The 17558-nt window shown below is 35.3% G+C and overlaps 1 protein-coding gene across 1 annotated transcript in view; it reads left to right on the forward strand.

The window, feature by feature from the left end:
* The first annotated feature begins 695 nt into the window (after positions 1-695).
* Positions 696-17558, forward strand: part of CPLANE1 (ciliogenesis and planar polarity effector complex subunit 1) — a 122636-nt gene continuing 105773 nt past the window's right edge. The window contains exons 1-11 of the mRNA XM_028098015.2: positions 696-809; positions 3974-4109; positions 4220-4339; positions 4793-5022; positions 8401-8507; positions 10158-10314; positions 10723-10826; positions 12634-12816; positions 15365-15614; positions 15788-15943; positions 16115-16884. Of these exons, the coding sequence (XP_027953816.2) occupies positions 729-809; positions 3974-4109; positions 4220-4339; positions 4793-5022; positions 8401-8507; positions 10158-10314; positions 10723-10826; positions 12634-12816; positions 15365-15614; positions 15788-15943; positions 16115-16884 (2294 nt within the window). The 5' untranslated portion in view covers positions 696-728. The remainder of the gene's footprint in view (positions 810-3973; positions 4110-4219; positions 4340-4792; positions 5023-8400; positions 8508-10157; positions 10315-10722; positions 10827-12633; positions 12817-15364; positions 15615-15787; positions 15944-16114; positions 16885-17558) is intronic.

Genomic DNA, 17558 nt, shown 5'->3' on the forward strand with positions numbered 1-17558 from the left:
GTCCCTGATAATTTTCATTTTGATCACTGGTTTACATGGAGTCTGCCTGGTTTCATTATAAAGCTACTCTTTTCTTTTTTGCAATTAATGAGTACTTTATAGTGTATTTTTATACTTTGAAACAATGTAAATGTACCATTTTTAATAAAATGTTCAATTGATTAGTTTACTTATTATATGGATTCATGGTTTCCTCTTTTTAAGGTAAGATATGAGAATGAATTTAGTATCTCATATCTCAAATAGCTCTCAATGAGAGAAGTGTGAAAGTCACAGTATAAAAAGAGCATGTGGGATGGGAGATAATGTTGTGGCCATCTTTGGGTAATACAACCTATGGCACTGAGAAAAGCATAGGAACTTTATTGTCAAGATGTTTTCCTAGTTTATTTTTATTTTGTTTTTATTTTTATCTTTATAGTCTGAGAAAAAAACTTGTGAAAAAGGCAAATACATTTTGCCTAACTGAGATACAAGATACTAAATGCATTCTCAATATCTTACCTTAAAAGGAGAGTTAAATTGAGCTGATGAAAAAGTAATTTACTTTGTGAAAAGTAATTTACTTTGTAAAAGGAGAGTTAAATTGAGCTGATGAAAAAGTAATTTACTTTGTGAAAACATCTAAATTAAGATGCTTAGTAAATCTTGTGGGTTATTTATTATTATTATTTTTTTTTACAGCATCTGGTGGACTGTTTTTACTTAATTGGTCATTGTTAACAAGCATGGAGATAAGATTAGAAGTTTTAACCTCAACAAGCATCAAGCAGAAAAAGCCCTGGCCACGAGTCTCCTGGTTGGGACAGGTAGGTTTTTCTTTCTTCATACAGTACCAGCTGTAATAATGTGTTAAATGTATACTTTGCCTCTAAGCTAGAATGTTCTATGGTCTTAAACCACCATCTTTAGAAGGATCACGTGCTCACGGAACAGGATTTTTGTGTTTGTTTTTGTTTTTTTACGGGAGCAAGTTAGCTTTTCCAGAAAGTTAAATGGTCTAAAAGAAGTATTTTACTTTCAAAAAATTTTTTGTCTTATTACGTTTAAGGTTGAGATGGCATATATCAAGGGGAGGTGTTTTTTTTAGGATTTTATTTATTAATTTGAGAGAGAGAGAGAGCATGAGCAGGGGGAGGGAGAGGGAGAAGCAAGCAGCCTCCCTGCCGAGCCTGGAGCATGACGTGGGGCCCCATCCCAGGATCTCAATGTCATGACCTGACTCAAAGTCTGATGCTTAACTGACTAAGCCACCCAGTTGCCCCCAAAGGGAGTTTTTTTAATGAAAAATTTTAATTTAAATATAATTAACCTAACAATATTATACTAGTTTCAGGTGTATAACATATTCTACAATTCTGTGCATTACTCGGTGCTCCTCACAATAAGTATAGTCGCCATCTGTCACCATACAACACTATTACAATGTTTTTAGTATATACCCTATACTGTACTTTTCATCTATGTAACTTATTTATTTATGACTGGAACTCTGTACCTCTTAATCTCCTTCAACGATTTTGCCCATGTTCCCACTCATCTCCCCTCTGGCAACCTCCGGTTTGTGCTCTCGCTCTCTCTCTCTGACAAATAAATAAACAAATAAAATCTTAAAAAAATATCCAGTAGTGGAATGAGTGGATCATATGGTATTTCTATTTGTAAGTTTTTGAGGAAACTCCGTACTGTTTTCCACAGTGGCTGCTGCACCAATTTAAATTCCCACCAACAGTGCACAAGAGTCCTTTTTTCCTTCACATCCTTGCCAAACACTTGTTATTTCTGGTTTGTTTGTTTAAAAGATTTTATTTGTAAGTAATCTCTATATCCAACATAGGGCTCAAACTCACAACCTGAGACCAAGAGTCTCAGGCTCCACTGACTGAGCCAGCCAGGTGCCCCTTTTGTCTTTTTTTTTCTTTAAAGATTTTATTTATTTATTAGAGAGAGAACACGAGTAGGGAGAGGGGCAGAGGGAGAGCCAGAGAATCTCAAGCAGATTCCCCGCTGAGCACAGCCCAATGCAGGGCTCGAATTCGATACCATGACCTGAGCCAAAACCAAGAGTCAGATGCCTAACTGAGCCACCCAGGCACCCCTCTGCTTGTCTTTTTGATTCTAGTCATTCTGACAGGTGCTAGGTGATATATCTCAGTGTGGTTTTGATTTGCACTTCCCTGATGATTAGTGATATTGAGCATCTTTTCATGTATCTGTTGGCCATCTGTATGTCTTTTTAGAAAAAGGTCCTTTCAGGTCTTCTGCCCATTTTTTAATTGGATTATTTGGGTTTTTTTGGTGTATAGTTATATAATTTCTTTGTATACTTTGGATTTTACCCCTTACCAGACATATCATTTGCAAATGTCTTCTCCCATTCAGCAGATTGTCTTTTTGTTTTGTTGATGGTTCCCTCCTGCATGGTGCAAAAGCTTTTTATTTTTGTATAACCAGAAGGGAATATTTAATCTTCTGAACCTTTCCTTACTGGAACAGTCAGTGGAGTGTTTCCTCCCATTGTGATTTTCATGAGTATTCAATAAAAGTGCCCCTTAGAACTTAGAATAAAGATGGGCCAAAATATACCAGCAATCCAGGAATACCATTCACAATATATGGGATAGATTCCTCACCTTAGGGAAAGTTGGCAAACCTATAAAATCCTCTTAGAATATGTAATAATTATGAAAATTTAAAAATTTGGTGTTTAAAGTCATTTCCTATGAGAAATTATATTTTTAACTTCCTCTAGAACAGTGTCTCTTGAACTTTGCAGTGGTTCAGAATCATCTGGTGATGCTCAACCCAGGGCTTGAACTCACAACCCTCAGATCAAGACCTGAGCTGAGATTGAGTCAGATACTTAACCGACTGAGCCACCAGGTGCCCCTTTACCTGGTGATGTTTTTATTTATTTATTTATTTAAAGTTTTTATTTATTTATTTGAGAGAGAGAGAGCACATGAGAGGGGGCAGGGTCAGAGGGAGAAGCAGACTCCCTGCCGAGCAGGGAGCATAATGCGGGACTCCATCCAGGGACTCCAGGATCATGACCTGAGCCGAAGGCAGTCGCTTAACCAACTGAGCCACCCAGGCGCCCTGGTGATGTTTTTAAAACAAGTGTTGGGCCCCACTCCTGGAGTTTCTGATTGAGTAGTTCTGGGTGGAGAGTGCATTTCTAACAGGGTCTCAGGTGTTGCTGATAGTGTTAGTTAGGTGGTACTTTGAAAACCACTGCCCTTAAATATATGAAAAGAAGGTTCATTCAAAACAGCCTGCTTTTTCTAGATAATAAAAAATGATCAGAGCCTGGGTTTTATAAATTTCAGAAGCCATATCTGTTTTAATCTAGGTAAATAATTTAAAAACTTGCCCCTACTACTGTTCAAATTGATGAAATTAAACAACACATAATTCAATTTTGGCTAGCATAATTAGAAGACACTCCTATAATTTTATTTATTTCTTTAAAAGATTTTATTTATTTTTTAAAAACCTAACTTTATTTTATTTTTTTTAAGATTTTATTTGTTTATTTGACAGAGAGAGAGGGAGACAGTGAGAGCAGGAACACAAGCAGGGGGACTGGGAGAGGGAGAAGCAGGCTTCCCACGGAGCAGGGAGCCTGATGTGGGGCTCTATCCCAGGACCCTGGGGTCATGACCTGAGCCGAAGGCAGATGATTAACGACCGAACCACCCAGGTGCCCCAACACTCCTATAATTTTAAGGTCAAAAAGATCTAGATGCAACCATTACGTTATTCTACCTAGTGATTCTATTAAGAAGGATTTTAAGATAGAATGAAAAAAATCTCTAGGTTACCTAATCAACCTTATTGTTCATTTTATTATTTGTGGTACAAGTATATAATCTTTCTTGAATGTCACTTTATTTTCCTTTCTGGGATTATTTAGGTTAGAGGTTGAATTAACTTCTGGCACCTCGTCAGTCTCACATGTTTCTTCTCTTAGGAAAATGAAGCTGTTTTTCTTTTGGATGACAAATTCATAAATGAAATTAATTTGCTGTCAGGAAGAACAAAGAAGAAAATTCCTTGTCTGCAGCCCTTACTGAAGGATGTTATTGTCCTAACAACATCCAGTAATGGTTAAGTAGTACTGATATTTTCAAAAGGCTAGATTGTGTTTGTTCATAATTTGGGGTAATATCAAGGGAAATATTAGATTATAAGTATTGTATTTCCTTTTTGGAAACAGATGCCTGGCTGGCTGGGGTACTCACTACAGGGGAGCTTTTTCTTTGGAACAAAGATCAAGATTGCTTGAAAACTATACAGACAACTGAAGAGCCTAAGAAAATGATTCAAGCTGCAGTAGGTAGGAGTTTTTTATTTACTTAAATTGGTTTACTTGGTAAATAGAAGGAAAAGAAGATGAAACATTTTCCTATTCCTATTTTAAAAATACATCTCTGTATGTGTGCATATATATCTGTATAGATAGAGAATATATACATATATATGTTTTCTTATATATGTATGAAGTTTGGAATGAACCTATGAATCTATGAATCACAAATGATTGTGATACTTAGATTCATCTTGAAGAAAAGTCTGGCCTATCATACTGATAACAATGGGTTCCTAATATCATGTAACAAATACATGATAAATGTTACTATTATTTGTATTTTTAATTTATTGTGCCTTAGTTTTATCCTGAGTGGATGCATCATTTAGGTTTCTTATTGTCAGAATAGATAAATTATGTACTTTCTGGGAAGAATTCAGACTTCAGAAGTTTAATTAACTTTTTTTTTTTTTTTTAAAGCAAGCTCTTTGAGACTGTACTTGTATGTATCTGGAAATGGGAAAAGAGTTCTGCTTATAACTCCTGGATGCATATTTCTTTGGGAATATTTGGAATTCAAGAATATCTTCTCTTCTAAAAGCCCTTCATTAGTAGGCCAATGGTCCCAGATCATACCTGAAGAAGCAGTTCATTTGCCTTCTAATGAAGATAAAGAAGCTGTAGTGCACGCTGTTTTTATAAAAAATGAGGTAAAATCCAAATCAGACAGGGTGTTATAGAAGTTGAGATCGCAGACTCTAAGAACAGAAAGTATTTGTGAAGCTATTGAGCAGAGTGTTAAAGCACTGTTCTATATCTTTAGTCATCATTAATTGTCACAGTAAATATGAAATTTTTTTTTTTAAACACTTGGCCAATTTTTTTTTTAAGATTTTATTTATTTATTAGAGAGAGAGAGAGAGAGCACAAGTAGGCAGGCAGGCAGGCAGAGGCAGAGGGAGAAGCAGGCTCCCCGCTGAGCAGGGAGCCCGATGTGGGGCTCGATCCCAGGACCCTGGGATCATGACCTGAGCCGAAGGCAGACGCTTAACTGACTGAGCCACCCAGGCGCCCCGTAAATATGAAATTATTGTGGAAAAAATATTTTTATATTTCTTGGTCATATTTTTTAAAATGCTTATTAAAAATGGTTTGAACTCCACCAAAAGAAACTACTAGAACCGACAAATGAATTCAGTAAAGTCATAGGATACGAGATGAATATATAGAAATCTCTTGCATTTCTCTACACTAGTAATGATGTAGCAGAAAGAGAAATTAGGAGAACAATTTCATTTATAATTGCACCAAAAAGAATAAAATACCTAGGAATAAACTTAACCAAGGAGGTGAAAGATCTGTACTCCAAAAAGTGTAAAACACTGATTAAAGAAATTGAAGATAACACAAACAAATGGAAAGATATTCCATGCTCATGGATTGGAAGAATGAGTATTGTTAAAATGTCCATACTGCCCAAAGTAGTCTACAGATTTAATGCAATTCCTATCAAAATACCAACATTTTTCAAGGAGCTAGAACAAATAACCCCACAATTTGTGTAGAACCACAAAAGACAGTCAAAGTGATCTTGGAAAAGAAGAACAAAGCTGGAGGTAATCAAAACAGTATGGTACTGGCACAAAAATAGACACAGCTCAAGGAACAGAATAGAGAATCCAGAAATAATCCCATGTGTACATGGTCAATTAGTCTGTGAGGAAGGAGGTAAGAATATATAATGGGGAAAAGACAGTTTCTTCAACAAATGGTGTTGAGAAAACTGGACCATTTTCTTACACCACAAAAAAATAAACTCAAAATGGATTAAAGACCTAAATGTGAGACCTGAAACGATAAAATTCTTAGAAGAAAGCATAGGCAGTAATTTCTTTGACAACAGCTTTGGAAACATTTTCCTAGATACATCTCCTCTGGCAAAGGAAACAAAAGCAGAGTTAAAACTATTGGGAGTACACAAAATAAAAAGCTTTTGCACAGGGAAGGAGGAAGCCGTCAACAAAACAAAAAGGTAATTTGTTGAACTGGAGAAAATATTTGCAAATATTTCTGTTAAGGAGTTAATATCCAAAGTATACAAAGAACTGGGGCACCTGGGTGGCTCAGATGGTTAAGCGTCTGCCTTCGGCTCAGGTCATGATCCCAGAGTCCTGGGATCGAGCCCCACATCGGGCTTCTGGCTCAGCAGGGAGCCTGCTTCTCCCTCTGCCTCTCTCCCTGATCATGCTCTCTCTGTCTCTCTTCTCTCTCTGTATCTCTGTGTCTCAAATGAATAAAAAAAAAACGAAAGTATACAAAGAACTTACACAACTCAACACCAAAAACCCACAAATAATCCAATTAAAAAATGGGCAGAGGACTTGAATATACAGTTCTCTACAGAAGACATACAGATGGTCTCAGTTACATGAAAAGATGCTCAACATCACTAATCAGGGAAGTGCAAACCAAAACTACACTGAGATATATCACCTAACACCTGTCAGAATGACTAGTATCAAAAGGCAAGAAATAACACGTGTTTGACAAGGATGTGGAGAAAAGAACCCTTGTGCACTTTTGGGAATATAAATTGGTGCACCCACTGTGGAAAACAGTATGGAGTTTCCTCAAAAAACTAAAAATAGAAATACCATATGATCCACTAATTCCACAACTGGATATTTACCCGAAGAAAACAAAAACTAATTCGAAAAGACATATGCACCTCTATATTTATTGCAGCATTATTTACAGTAGCCAAACTATGGAAGCACCCCAGTGTCCATCAATAGGTGAATGGATAAAGAAGATGTGGTATATCTATAAAATGGAATATTACTTAGTGATAAAAAAGAATGAGATCTTGCCATTTGTGATGACATAGATGGACCTAGAGGGTATAATGCCAAGTGAAATAAGTCAGAGGACAAATACCCATGACTTCACTTACATGTTGAATCTAAAAATCAAAAATGAACCACTACCACCACCACCACCAAAATAAACAGATTCTTAAATACAGAGAACAAACTAGTGGTTACCAGAGGAGAGGTGGGTGAGGGTTGGGTGAAATAGATAAAGGGTATTAAGAGCATAGTTATCTTGAGAAATGTGTAGAATTGTTGAAAAATTATATTGTACACTCAAAACTAATATAATACTGTTAACTATACTTAAATAAAAAAATGGTTTAAGTTAGAGCTTCCTTTTTCTTTCCCTAGTTTCACTTTCCCCTAGTTTTAAATTTTTATTTACTTTTATTTATTTTTTTGAGTATAGTTGGCACAGTGTTACAGTAGTTACAGGTATACAACATGGCGATTCAACAACTCTTTATGTTATGCTGTGCTTATCACAAGTATAGTCACCATCTGTCACTATGCAAAACTATTACAGTACCATTGATTATATACTGTATGCTCTACCTTTTATTCCCATGACTTGTTACATAACTAGAAACCTGTACCCACCACTCTGCTTCACCCATTTTGCCCATCCCCCTCCCCCCTCCCCTCTGGCAACCAGCAGTTTGTTCCCTATTTATAGGACTGATTCTGTACTTTTCCTTAGTTTCAAAATATAACTAGTTTAATAATTGAAAAAGCTAGAATTGGTGATACTAAGTAAGATTTAATTTCCAAGAAAGAACCTATTCATTAGCTAAAAAACTTAAATAGCTGCATGCATTCTTTGTATGTATGGACCAACATTTCATTACCCAATCCACTATTGTTAGAAATTGCGTTTTGAAATTTTATTTTCCTCTACCTTCCTCTACCTCTAGGTAGTGCCCTAATTTAAATAATATGTAACTATTAAATAAGAGAAAAATACATAAGAATATATAAGAATCTTTCCAGTAATAGTCACAGTAAATTGCATTGTTTTCTTGGGGCATGCCTCTGGCTCATAAATAAATTACTTATTCTTTTTTTTTTTTTTAACTATTCTTTAGCCTAACGTTAAGAATAAAAATACAAGCAGGATTTCCGTATTTTATTTTATTTATGATAAATATATGTTCTATATATCTTGATTTATTTTCAGATGAATTATATACTAAAGTTTATTAAATTTATCTACAGTTATTTGGAGATTGCTGCTTGTGTTCGTTTACTTTTTATTCTGGAGAGTGTCTGAAGTTGACATTTCTAGCAATTCGGTGGCATGAAAATGTATTTACACCTATAAGGTAAAGTGAAGATTTCCTTCTTATTTTTTATCCCTTTTACAGCAATATTTTTACTCCTGTAAGAACATAATAAGATTAGTTAAATGAAATGTGAATTTGAACTTACAAGATTTTACAAAGCTGTTCTTCCCATACTTTATTTTGTTTTCATTTTAAATGTTTACTTTTTAAATTAAAAACCTTCCTAGGTTTTTCTTGTTTTTGTTTTGTTTCCTTTCTTGGAAATGAGAACATGTAAAAGGTGAGAAAGGTTGTGGTATAGAGATAGCTATTTTGAAAAATAATTCAATTGAATTTTAAAAGGGACATAATTTGAACTTAACTACTGTACCTTTTAAATGCTCAAGTACTTTTTAAATTAAAAAATAGTTTTATTGGGGTGCCTAGGTGGCTCAGTCAGTGAAGCGTCTGCCTTCGGCTCAGGTCATGATACCAGGGTCCTAAGATTGAGCCCCACATTGGGCTCCCTGCTCAATGGGGAGTCTGCTTCTCCCTCTGCCCCTCCCCCTGCTTATGTGTTCTCTCTCTCAAATAAATACATTTTTTATTTTTTATTTATTTATTTATTTTTTTTAAGATTTTATTTATTTGAGAGAGAGAGAGAATGAGAGATAGAAAGCACTAGAGGGAAGAGGGTCAGAGGGAGAAGCAGACTCCCTGCTGAGCAGGAAGCCCGATGTGGGACTCGATCCTGGGACTCCAGGATCATGACCCGAGCCGAAGGCAGTTGCTTAACCAACTGAGCCACCCAGGCGCCCTAAATACATTTTTTAAAAAGTTAAAATAGTTTTATTTAGGGGTACCTGGCTTTGTTTGGGGGTACCTGGCTGACTCATTCAGAAGAGCATGCCAGTCTTGATCTTGGGGTTGTGAGTTTGAGCCCACTTTGGGGGTAGGGATTACTTAAATAAATAAATTAAAATAAACAGTTTTATTTATTCTAAAAAACCCAGTAATATACAGAGTGCATTAAAAGCATAAAATGCCTGAGTAGGATTTAGTAAAATAGTGTGATTTTTTTTTGCTTATTTTCTTCATTTTCATATGCTAACAGTACTTTATTAAAATATAGTTTATATAAAGTAAAATGAAAAAAATCTTAAGTGTATAATGAGGTGGATTTTGATAAATATATGTTTGTATAACCATGCTCATATCAAATATAGGACATTGCCACTACTTTATTTTATTTTATTTTTTATTTTTCTGTATGGAAGCTTCACGCCCAGCATGGAGCCCAACATGTGGCTTGAACTTAAAACCCAAGAGTCGCAGGGTCTACCACCTGAGCGAGACAGGCACCCCAGAACATTGCCACTATTTTAAAAATCCTTTCTTTTCTACCTATTTAATTTCTGTAAAAATGTTTATAATAATGTAGAAATCTGTGTCACCTGAACCTTTCGTCAAAGCAGATGTATTTGGGGTTGACATGGAACATGCCATTACTAACAAAATGCTGATATTGAACTTGTTTAACTGGCAACTGCTCTTTTGTGCCTTGGATGAAACTTCTGAACAGTTGCTAAAATGCCCCCTAATATTTGTGCACATATAGGAATTTAGTTGGACTCTTAAGTTTTTTGTGATGAACTATTAATTTAAAAGTTACCATATTTCCTATTTTCAATTATTTCATTACTTTCTTAGATCATTGCCATACCATGTTCATTGGGCACAACAAAACTGCATTCTGTGCAGTCTGGTTCCTAAATGTGAATCAGTAAAGTCAAGAGGAGCTCTACTTTCTGCCTTTTCAAGAGATGGTGTTACCCTGGCAGTAACTCTTAATCAGAAAGACCCAAAGGTCAGTAAATGTAATCTGTCTTGGAAGTAACCCATAAGAGTTTAGTCCAGTTTGGAGTTCTTTGTTTTTTAATACTACTTTATGTTTTTTAAATTGGTGTTTTCTGATCCAATTTAACGTTGTAGTTTGGTAAAGTTATTTAAACTAGCTGCTGTAATTTCAAAACTTGGCCTTCAGAAGTGAAAAGAGGGTAGCATAAAGGAACAAAAAAGGGCAAAGTGGTAACTGATGGCCTTAAAATATAGTATAAAAGAGCGTGGAGTTTTAGTTTTCAGTATTGTTTTGCCAGTTGGGAAAGACTTCCAGGATAGTTTATTGATATAATAATAGTCTCTAGGTCTCTAGAATTAAAAGTAATGATTAAAATAAAATAATTCAATGGTTTTGTTGTCTTTTTTTTCTTTTTAGGCAACTCAGGTATTGTTTATAAACACACTGAATTTTGTTACTCTCTGTGGTAGCCTGAGAGGATGTAGTAACAAGAATCCTGTGGTCCCAGCTACACTTACTAGGTAAGAACACTTGTGTTTCTACATACTGTTTTTATTTTCCAATGGTTTAATAAGTTTAAGGCTCCAATAATTCAAAAGGTATCTAAATAGGTATTTAGATAGATAATGCAATTTCCTTTCAGCATTTGTGCTTGATAGATTCTAAAATTGCTTTATGTAAGGAAAATCCTACTTTAAGAAAGAGTCTTGGTAGGGTGGAAGATACATGAACATATTTTCTTTTCTTTTTTATTTTTTCCTGTGTTGTCTCAGGAGGAGTGGGGTCACAACCGGGTAGGGAACTATTGAGCTTAATTAGAGACCAAAATGAAAATAACCTGGATTGGGAAAACCATTATATACTCAGGGAGGCTGTGGTGTTAGCTTTTTAAACAAAGTTGGCACTGCATGTAGGTTAATAGCAACATAAGTAATGATTTTTGGATGGCACATGAGCCACTACCACATTTCCTCTTGGACTTCTTAATTTCCTTTTCTGAACACTTTTCTGTGCTGTTCTCTGAATTTCCAAAGTTTTCAGGTCTGTCTAGCCTTGCCTCTTCATTTTCTTTCCCTCTCCAAAGGTTCCTTTCTAAAGGTATTACTCATTCTTACACCTGAAATTTTTTTTTTTAAAGATTTTATTTATTTATTTGACAGAGAGAGACACAGTGAGAGAGGGAACACAAGCAGGGGGAGTGGGAGAGGGAGAAGCAGGCTTCCCGCCGAGCAGGGAGCCCGATGTGGGGCTCGATCCCAGGACCCTGGGATCATGACCTGAGCCGAAGGCGGATGCTTAACGACTGAGCCACCCAGGTGCCCCTTACACCTGGATTTAATACAGCATCATGTCTCAACTATACTTCAATAAAATAAATAAAAGTATTACTGGTCGCAGTGCGGTGGTCTGCTTGACTTAGAGTGTCTGTCATAATTTACATGAAGAGCTACTTTTTGTCTCCATGAAAGATTAATATTACCAGATAGTTAAGGAATAGTAAGGATGGCTTTGGGAGGAGGAAGTCTGCTGCTGCATGGAACTCTGGCAAACTGCAGAGATGAGAGGCAGGGTATTGACCTTTAAATCTATCAGTGGATTTTAGTTGTAGACACCAATATGATTAAAGTTGTTCTAATTTGGGGCGCCTGGGTGGCTCAGTTGGTTAAGCGACTGCCTTCGGCTCAGGTCATGATCCTGGAGTCCCAGGATCGAGTCCCACATCGGGCTCCCTGCTCAGCAGGGAGTCTGCTGCTCCCTCTGACCCTCCCCCCCTCATGTACTCTCTCTCTCTCATTCTCGCTCTCTCAAATAATAAATAAATCTTTAAAAAAAAAAATAAAGTTCTAATTTGGGGTGCCTGGGTGGCTCAGTCGGTTAAGTGGCTGCCTTCGGCTCAGGGATCAAACCCCGCATCGGGCTCCCTGCTCATCGGAAAGCCTGCTTCTCCCTCTCTCCCTCTGCCTGCCACTCTGCCTACTTGTGCTCTCTTTCTCTCTGTCAAATAAATAAATAAAATCTTAAAAAAAAATTCTAATTAAAATGTGAGTGACTGAAAAGCTTAACTCTTTTAGGGAGTATTTTCATCTTACTTGCTTATGTGTGTGAATTTCTAATTGCCATGTTGTATGGAGTACATATTTATGAGCAAACATCTTAGTTTCTTACCTTTTTTCTGGGAAGTAAAATACACAAAAATGTACGTGGCAGTTGCCTACTATTCATTCTTTTTCCCTTATTTTTGAAATGTTTCACCCTTGCTTGGCCATTTTAAATTGTGAAAGACATTGTAGAGAGTCCTTTCTAAACATACTGTCTTGCTTTTTCTAGGTCCTACTGGGTAGGTGATATCAGCTGGACTCATGATAGTCTTTTTCTGGCTTGTATGTTAAAACGTGGCTCCCTGGTTTTATTGACCTGTCAAGGTGAATTGGTAACGTTAATTACATTTGGCTGCTCCATAGAATTTGGGCCAGCAGAATTTATTCCTTTTCACCCACTAATAACATATAGGTGAGACATTTGAATTGTTTTAATTTGTTTACAGGTTTTCTTCTTTGGTATTACTTTACTATGTATTTTTTTAAGTAATTTTATCTTTCAAATTGTCTTATTCCTTCTTTGAGTCTGTCATCTCAATATCTGTTTCTTATATATAGTTTTCTTCTATTTCTTTTTGTTGCTTAATCCTGGTGAAAATTTGACATTGTGACTATGTAAGTATAAGTTATTTAAATATTCAGTAACACAAACATATATCTTCTTTTATGTACAAGTTCAAAGAAGTATGCTATGTCTTTTATTGTTTTAAAAGAAGGGCACTTACATAAATTAGTAACTCAAACTTAACTTGGCACATGGATTTATCTTTTTTTTCCCCAAAGGGAAAAAAGGAAAAAGTTGTGGGAAATGGATAGAAGACTTTAGAATTTGCCATATTTTAATTTTTAATTGTGGGTTGGGGTAGAAGTTTGGCTTTTGGAGTCAGACTAAAATTCAGATCTTGGTTCTTCTACTTATTAGTTGTGTGACTTTGGGTAAGTTATACTTTAAGCCTCTGTTTCTTTTACTGTGAAATGAAGATGACTCTGTCTCTTAGGGTTGAGGGAATGAAGTGAAATAATAAATAGTAACAAATTGCTTAGCACACTTCTGACGTAAAGTAAGTGCTCAGTTAATATTTGTTGTTATTTATGCTGATATTAGATATGACCTGACATATATACACAGGTATTTACAATACAGAAATACTGGAAAAGTCCTTTGAAATTAATCCATTGCCTCCCAGAAAGGAAATTGAGGAGGGGTGTGTCCTTGATTATATTTAGAAAAAAGGATGCTTAATTTTTAGTATTAGAAAATCCTAATTGAGAAGTTTGTCACTTCCTGCAGTGAAAGTATTTTTTTATGGTCTAATTCATAATTGACTTGAATTTCCTCATAGTCTTTAAAATTAATTTAGGACCTTTTAAAATGGATTACTTTTGGGGCACCTGGGTGGCTCAGCTGTCTGCCTTCTGCTCAGGTCATGATCCCAGGGTCCTGGGATCGAGTCCCACATCAGCCTCTCTGCTCGGTGGGAAGTCTGCTTCTCCCTCTCCCACTCCCCCTGCTTGTGTTCCCTCTCTCGCTGTCTCTCTCTCTGTCAAATAAATAAGATCTTAAAAAAATGTAAAAAATTAAATGGATTACTTTTTCTGATTACAAAAGTAATACATATTTATTATTTAAAAAAACTAAAAAATCAAGTGCTATAAAAATAAATAGTATAGAAAGTGAAACACTCTTGTAATCCTATTCCTCCAAAATAACAATTAACATTTTAGTGTGTTGTCCTACAAATTAAAAAATATATATATGGTATTTATAATAATAACAATATTAGTTTCTTTTTTTTTTAAAGATTTTTATTTATTTATTGAGAGAGAGAATGGTAGAGAGAGAGAGCATGAGAGGGAAGAAGGTCAGAGGGAGAGGCAGACTCCCCGCTGAGCAGGGAGCCCGATGTGGGACTCGATCCCGGGACTCCAGGATCATGACCTGAGCCGAAGGCAGTCGCTTAACCAACTGAGCCACCCAGGCACCCATTAGTTTCTTTTTTAAAACAAAAGAAGTTCTATGATATATGCTGTTCACTATTTTGCTTTTTTGATTAAACTGTTTATATTATACATATTTCCATGAAGTAATTTTTTAATGTTCTGTAGATTCCTTGTGGTGTGTACATTCTATAATTAACCATTCTCCTGTTGTTGACCATTTGGTGTAGTTTCCTAACCAGAAAGAGATTATAATATATTTTTGATTATTCTTTTTATAAAGCCCCAAAGTTAATAAGCAGTGATATTAAGTAATCATAATCAGGTATACCACCATAACAGTAAATATGTACATTTATGTAGAAGCTTAGTCAAATTTAATCTTAAACTGATAAAATTTTCCTTACTACCATCTTTTACAAATGTCTTTCCTAGTTTTCTTTCTTTCTCCTCCTCCTTTTTTTTTTTTTTTTAAGAGGGAGGAACAGAGGGAGAGGGAAAGAGAATCTTAAGCAGACTCCATGCCCAGTGCGGAGCTCGACTCAGAGCTCAATCCCACAACACTGAGATCATGACCTGAGCTGAAACCAAGAGTTGGACACTCAACCAGCTGAGCCACACAGGCCACCCCTTCTTTCTCCTCAATAACAAGTACTTTCATAGCTCATAATTATATTCTTATAAGTATATTTAAATATATGTTAAGGAAGGTTAACTATTTAACTCTTTAATAGTAAAAATGAACTGACTTAATTCTTCTCTGAAATAGTTTGTATAAAACTAAATTAAAAACAAAATAGAGTAAATACCACAATTCAGGGACTATTTAAAAAACATATAAACCTACATATTATTTAATCATTTATGTTTTCCTTATAGATAATACAGTTTAATGTTAGTGTGTTTAACTGGCCTTTTTATCATTTCTGTAGCTTTTAATTGTTTTTTTCTTTGGAATAATATGATTGTTTCCTTTAAGATTTTTCTCTTACTAATTGTTTAATTTTGTGTTTGTTTGCTAGACCTCAGCAGTTTACATTTCAAGATTCAAATAATTCTGTAGATTCATCAGCTTCTGATAGTGACCCTATGAGACAGAGATTTTCTATAAAAGCACACTCACGGTTACCCTACCTCATTATTTCTGATGGATACATGGTCACAACCCTCCGATTTGTTGATAACCTGTCTCCATCAGTGCTCATGAGATCCCTTCTACTTGATTCAACCCAGAGGCTTGAGAAAACATACCAAAGTATGATACTGTCTAAGGTATAGTGCTTTTTGGTATCATTGGTAAAAGTTGGCTTCTTAGTTTTCTCAGATTTAAAACCATACTGACAGTAATATCCTTGGATTATATACGGTTGTCTGTAGAATTTTTAACTGCTTATGATAGAATTACAGAGAAAATTTTACTCTTGGAAATCTTTTATCTTCTACAGCCAAAAGGCAAAGGGCTGAACTTGCGATCACTGGATTCCCTGAGATGTAGCCTGTTAAAACACCAAGGAAATCAAAGTTTAGCTGATTCTGCTGTCCCCAGATTCTTACAGGCAGAAGAAACAATGAAGTTAAATGAAAAAACAACAGATTTCCAGGTACTTAGTAGCAGTTTTTTTTATTTATTTGAACAGTTACATATTGACTTTATTTCAAGAAACATATTTTGTTTTTCTCTTGTTAAGGGGGAGAAATTTGAGAACACCAGTGATTTTTACTTACAAGGTATTAAATAACATTAAGTATAATTCTTTTCACTCATGTTTTAGGATTTTGAAGCAGAAGAAACTAATGAAGGCAAACACTTTCCAGACAATTTATTCTCACTTTGGAACCAAAAAAATGATCCACTGTTCAGTAGTGTCAAGGAGGGAAGATTGGAATTTGCGTCTATGTTTGATACAATACATGCAAAGGATAATATCAAGGAGACAGATAAAACCATTACAGAACTGCATTCTGTCCAGAAAAATCTCCTTGCAGCATGGGCTATCGGAATTTCAAAAAATGTGACAGAAAAAAATGTAATGTTAAATTACACAGTTGTTTGTATCACTCATTTTTTCTACATTCTTCAATTTATAAAATATCCTTTCCCCAAACTAGATCCTTTTTTAAGCAAGAGCACAAGACAAAATGCATGGGTACTTTGTATCTTTCAACTTTTTCATCAGTGTTTATCAATGCAGTATTGGGATATGAGATACAAACAAGATGTGGGACATTTGGTAAAGCTGACCTCAAATACTATAAAGCTTTTGCTGACTCAGCAACAACAGGGTCATTTATTTTCAGAGAAGCTTTTGGCTTGTTTTCATTTACTTAAAATGGTAGCTGATAATTTAAATGGCATATACATTCTTCAACCTGAAGTTATTTCAGCATCTATTGATGGAAGTAGAATAGCAGATCAAGACAAATTGGTGGTACCCATTTTTCAAATGTTTCAAGATAGTGATTCTCAGGAAAACTGGTCTTGGGACTCATCTTTCAAGATTCATCCTCCAGCAGTAAATGTTGCTCAGCGACCAGGACACAGGTATATTTACTTTATATCAGGATACCATCAACATTATAGATGTTTTCCTTTTTGAAAAATTGAGATATAATTCCCATACTGTAAAATTCACCATTTTAAAGTATGAAATTCAGTGATTTTTAACATAGTCACAAGGTTGTAGAATTATTAGCATATTTCCAGAATGCTTTTTTTTTTTTTAAGATTTTATTCATTTATTCGAGGGGGAGGAAAGGGGAAAGAATCCCAAGCAGACTCCTCGCTGAGCCTGATGCAGGGCTTGATCCTATGACCCGGAGACCATGACCTGAGCAGAAACCAAAAGTTGGATATCCAACTGACTGAGCCACTCAGGTGCCCCTCCAGAATGTTTTTATAATCCCAAAAAGAAACCCTGTATCCATTACCAGTCAGCATTAATAGATTTTTATATTAATTTTTTAAATATTTTAGGATTTGTGCCAAATTTTATTCAACACACATATTTTATTAGCCTTGGGCAGCCATGATACATGCTGAAGTATTGAATGATTTTGGTTTAGGTGAGCACTACAGAAAAATAACCATGAAGATTTAAAAAATGTATTAATGCATTTTTTGATCAGTGGACTTTGTGCTATATTTAATTCTGATCAGTTTGCATATATATTATTTTATCAATGAAGAATACAGGCAAAAATAATAAGGCTGAGTAG

Source organism: Eumetopias jubatus, unplaced genomic scaffold (assembly GCF_037043125.1).
Source record: "Eumetopias jubatus isolate StellerSeaLion01/CBP00866 unplaced genomic scaffold, mEumJub1_p1.0 scaffold_5, whole genome shotgun sequence".
NCBI classification, from domain to species: Eukaryota; Metazoa; Chordata; class Mammalia; order Carnivora; family Otariidae; genus Eumetopias; species Eumetopias jubatus.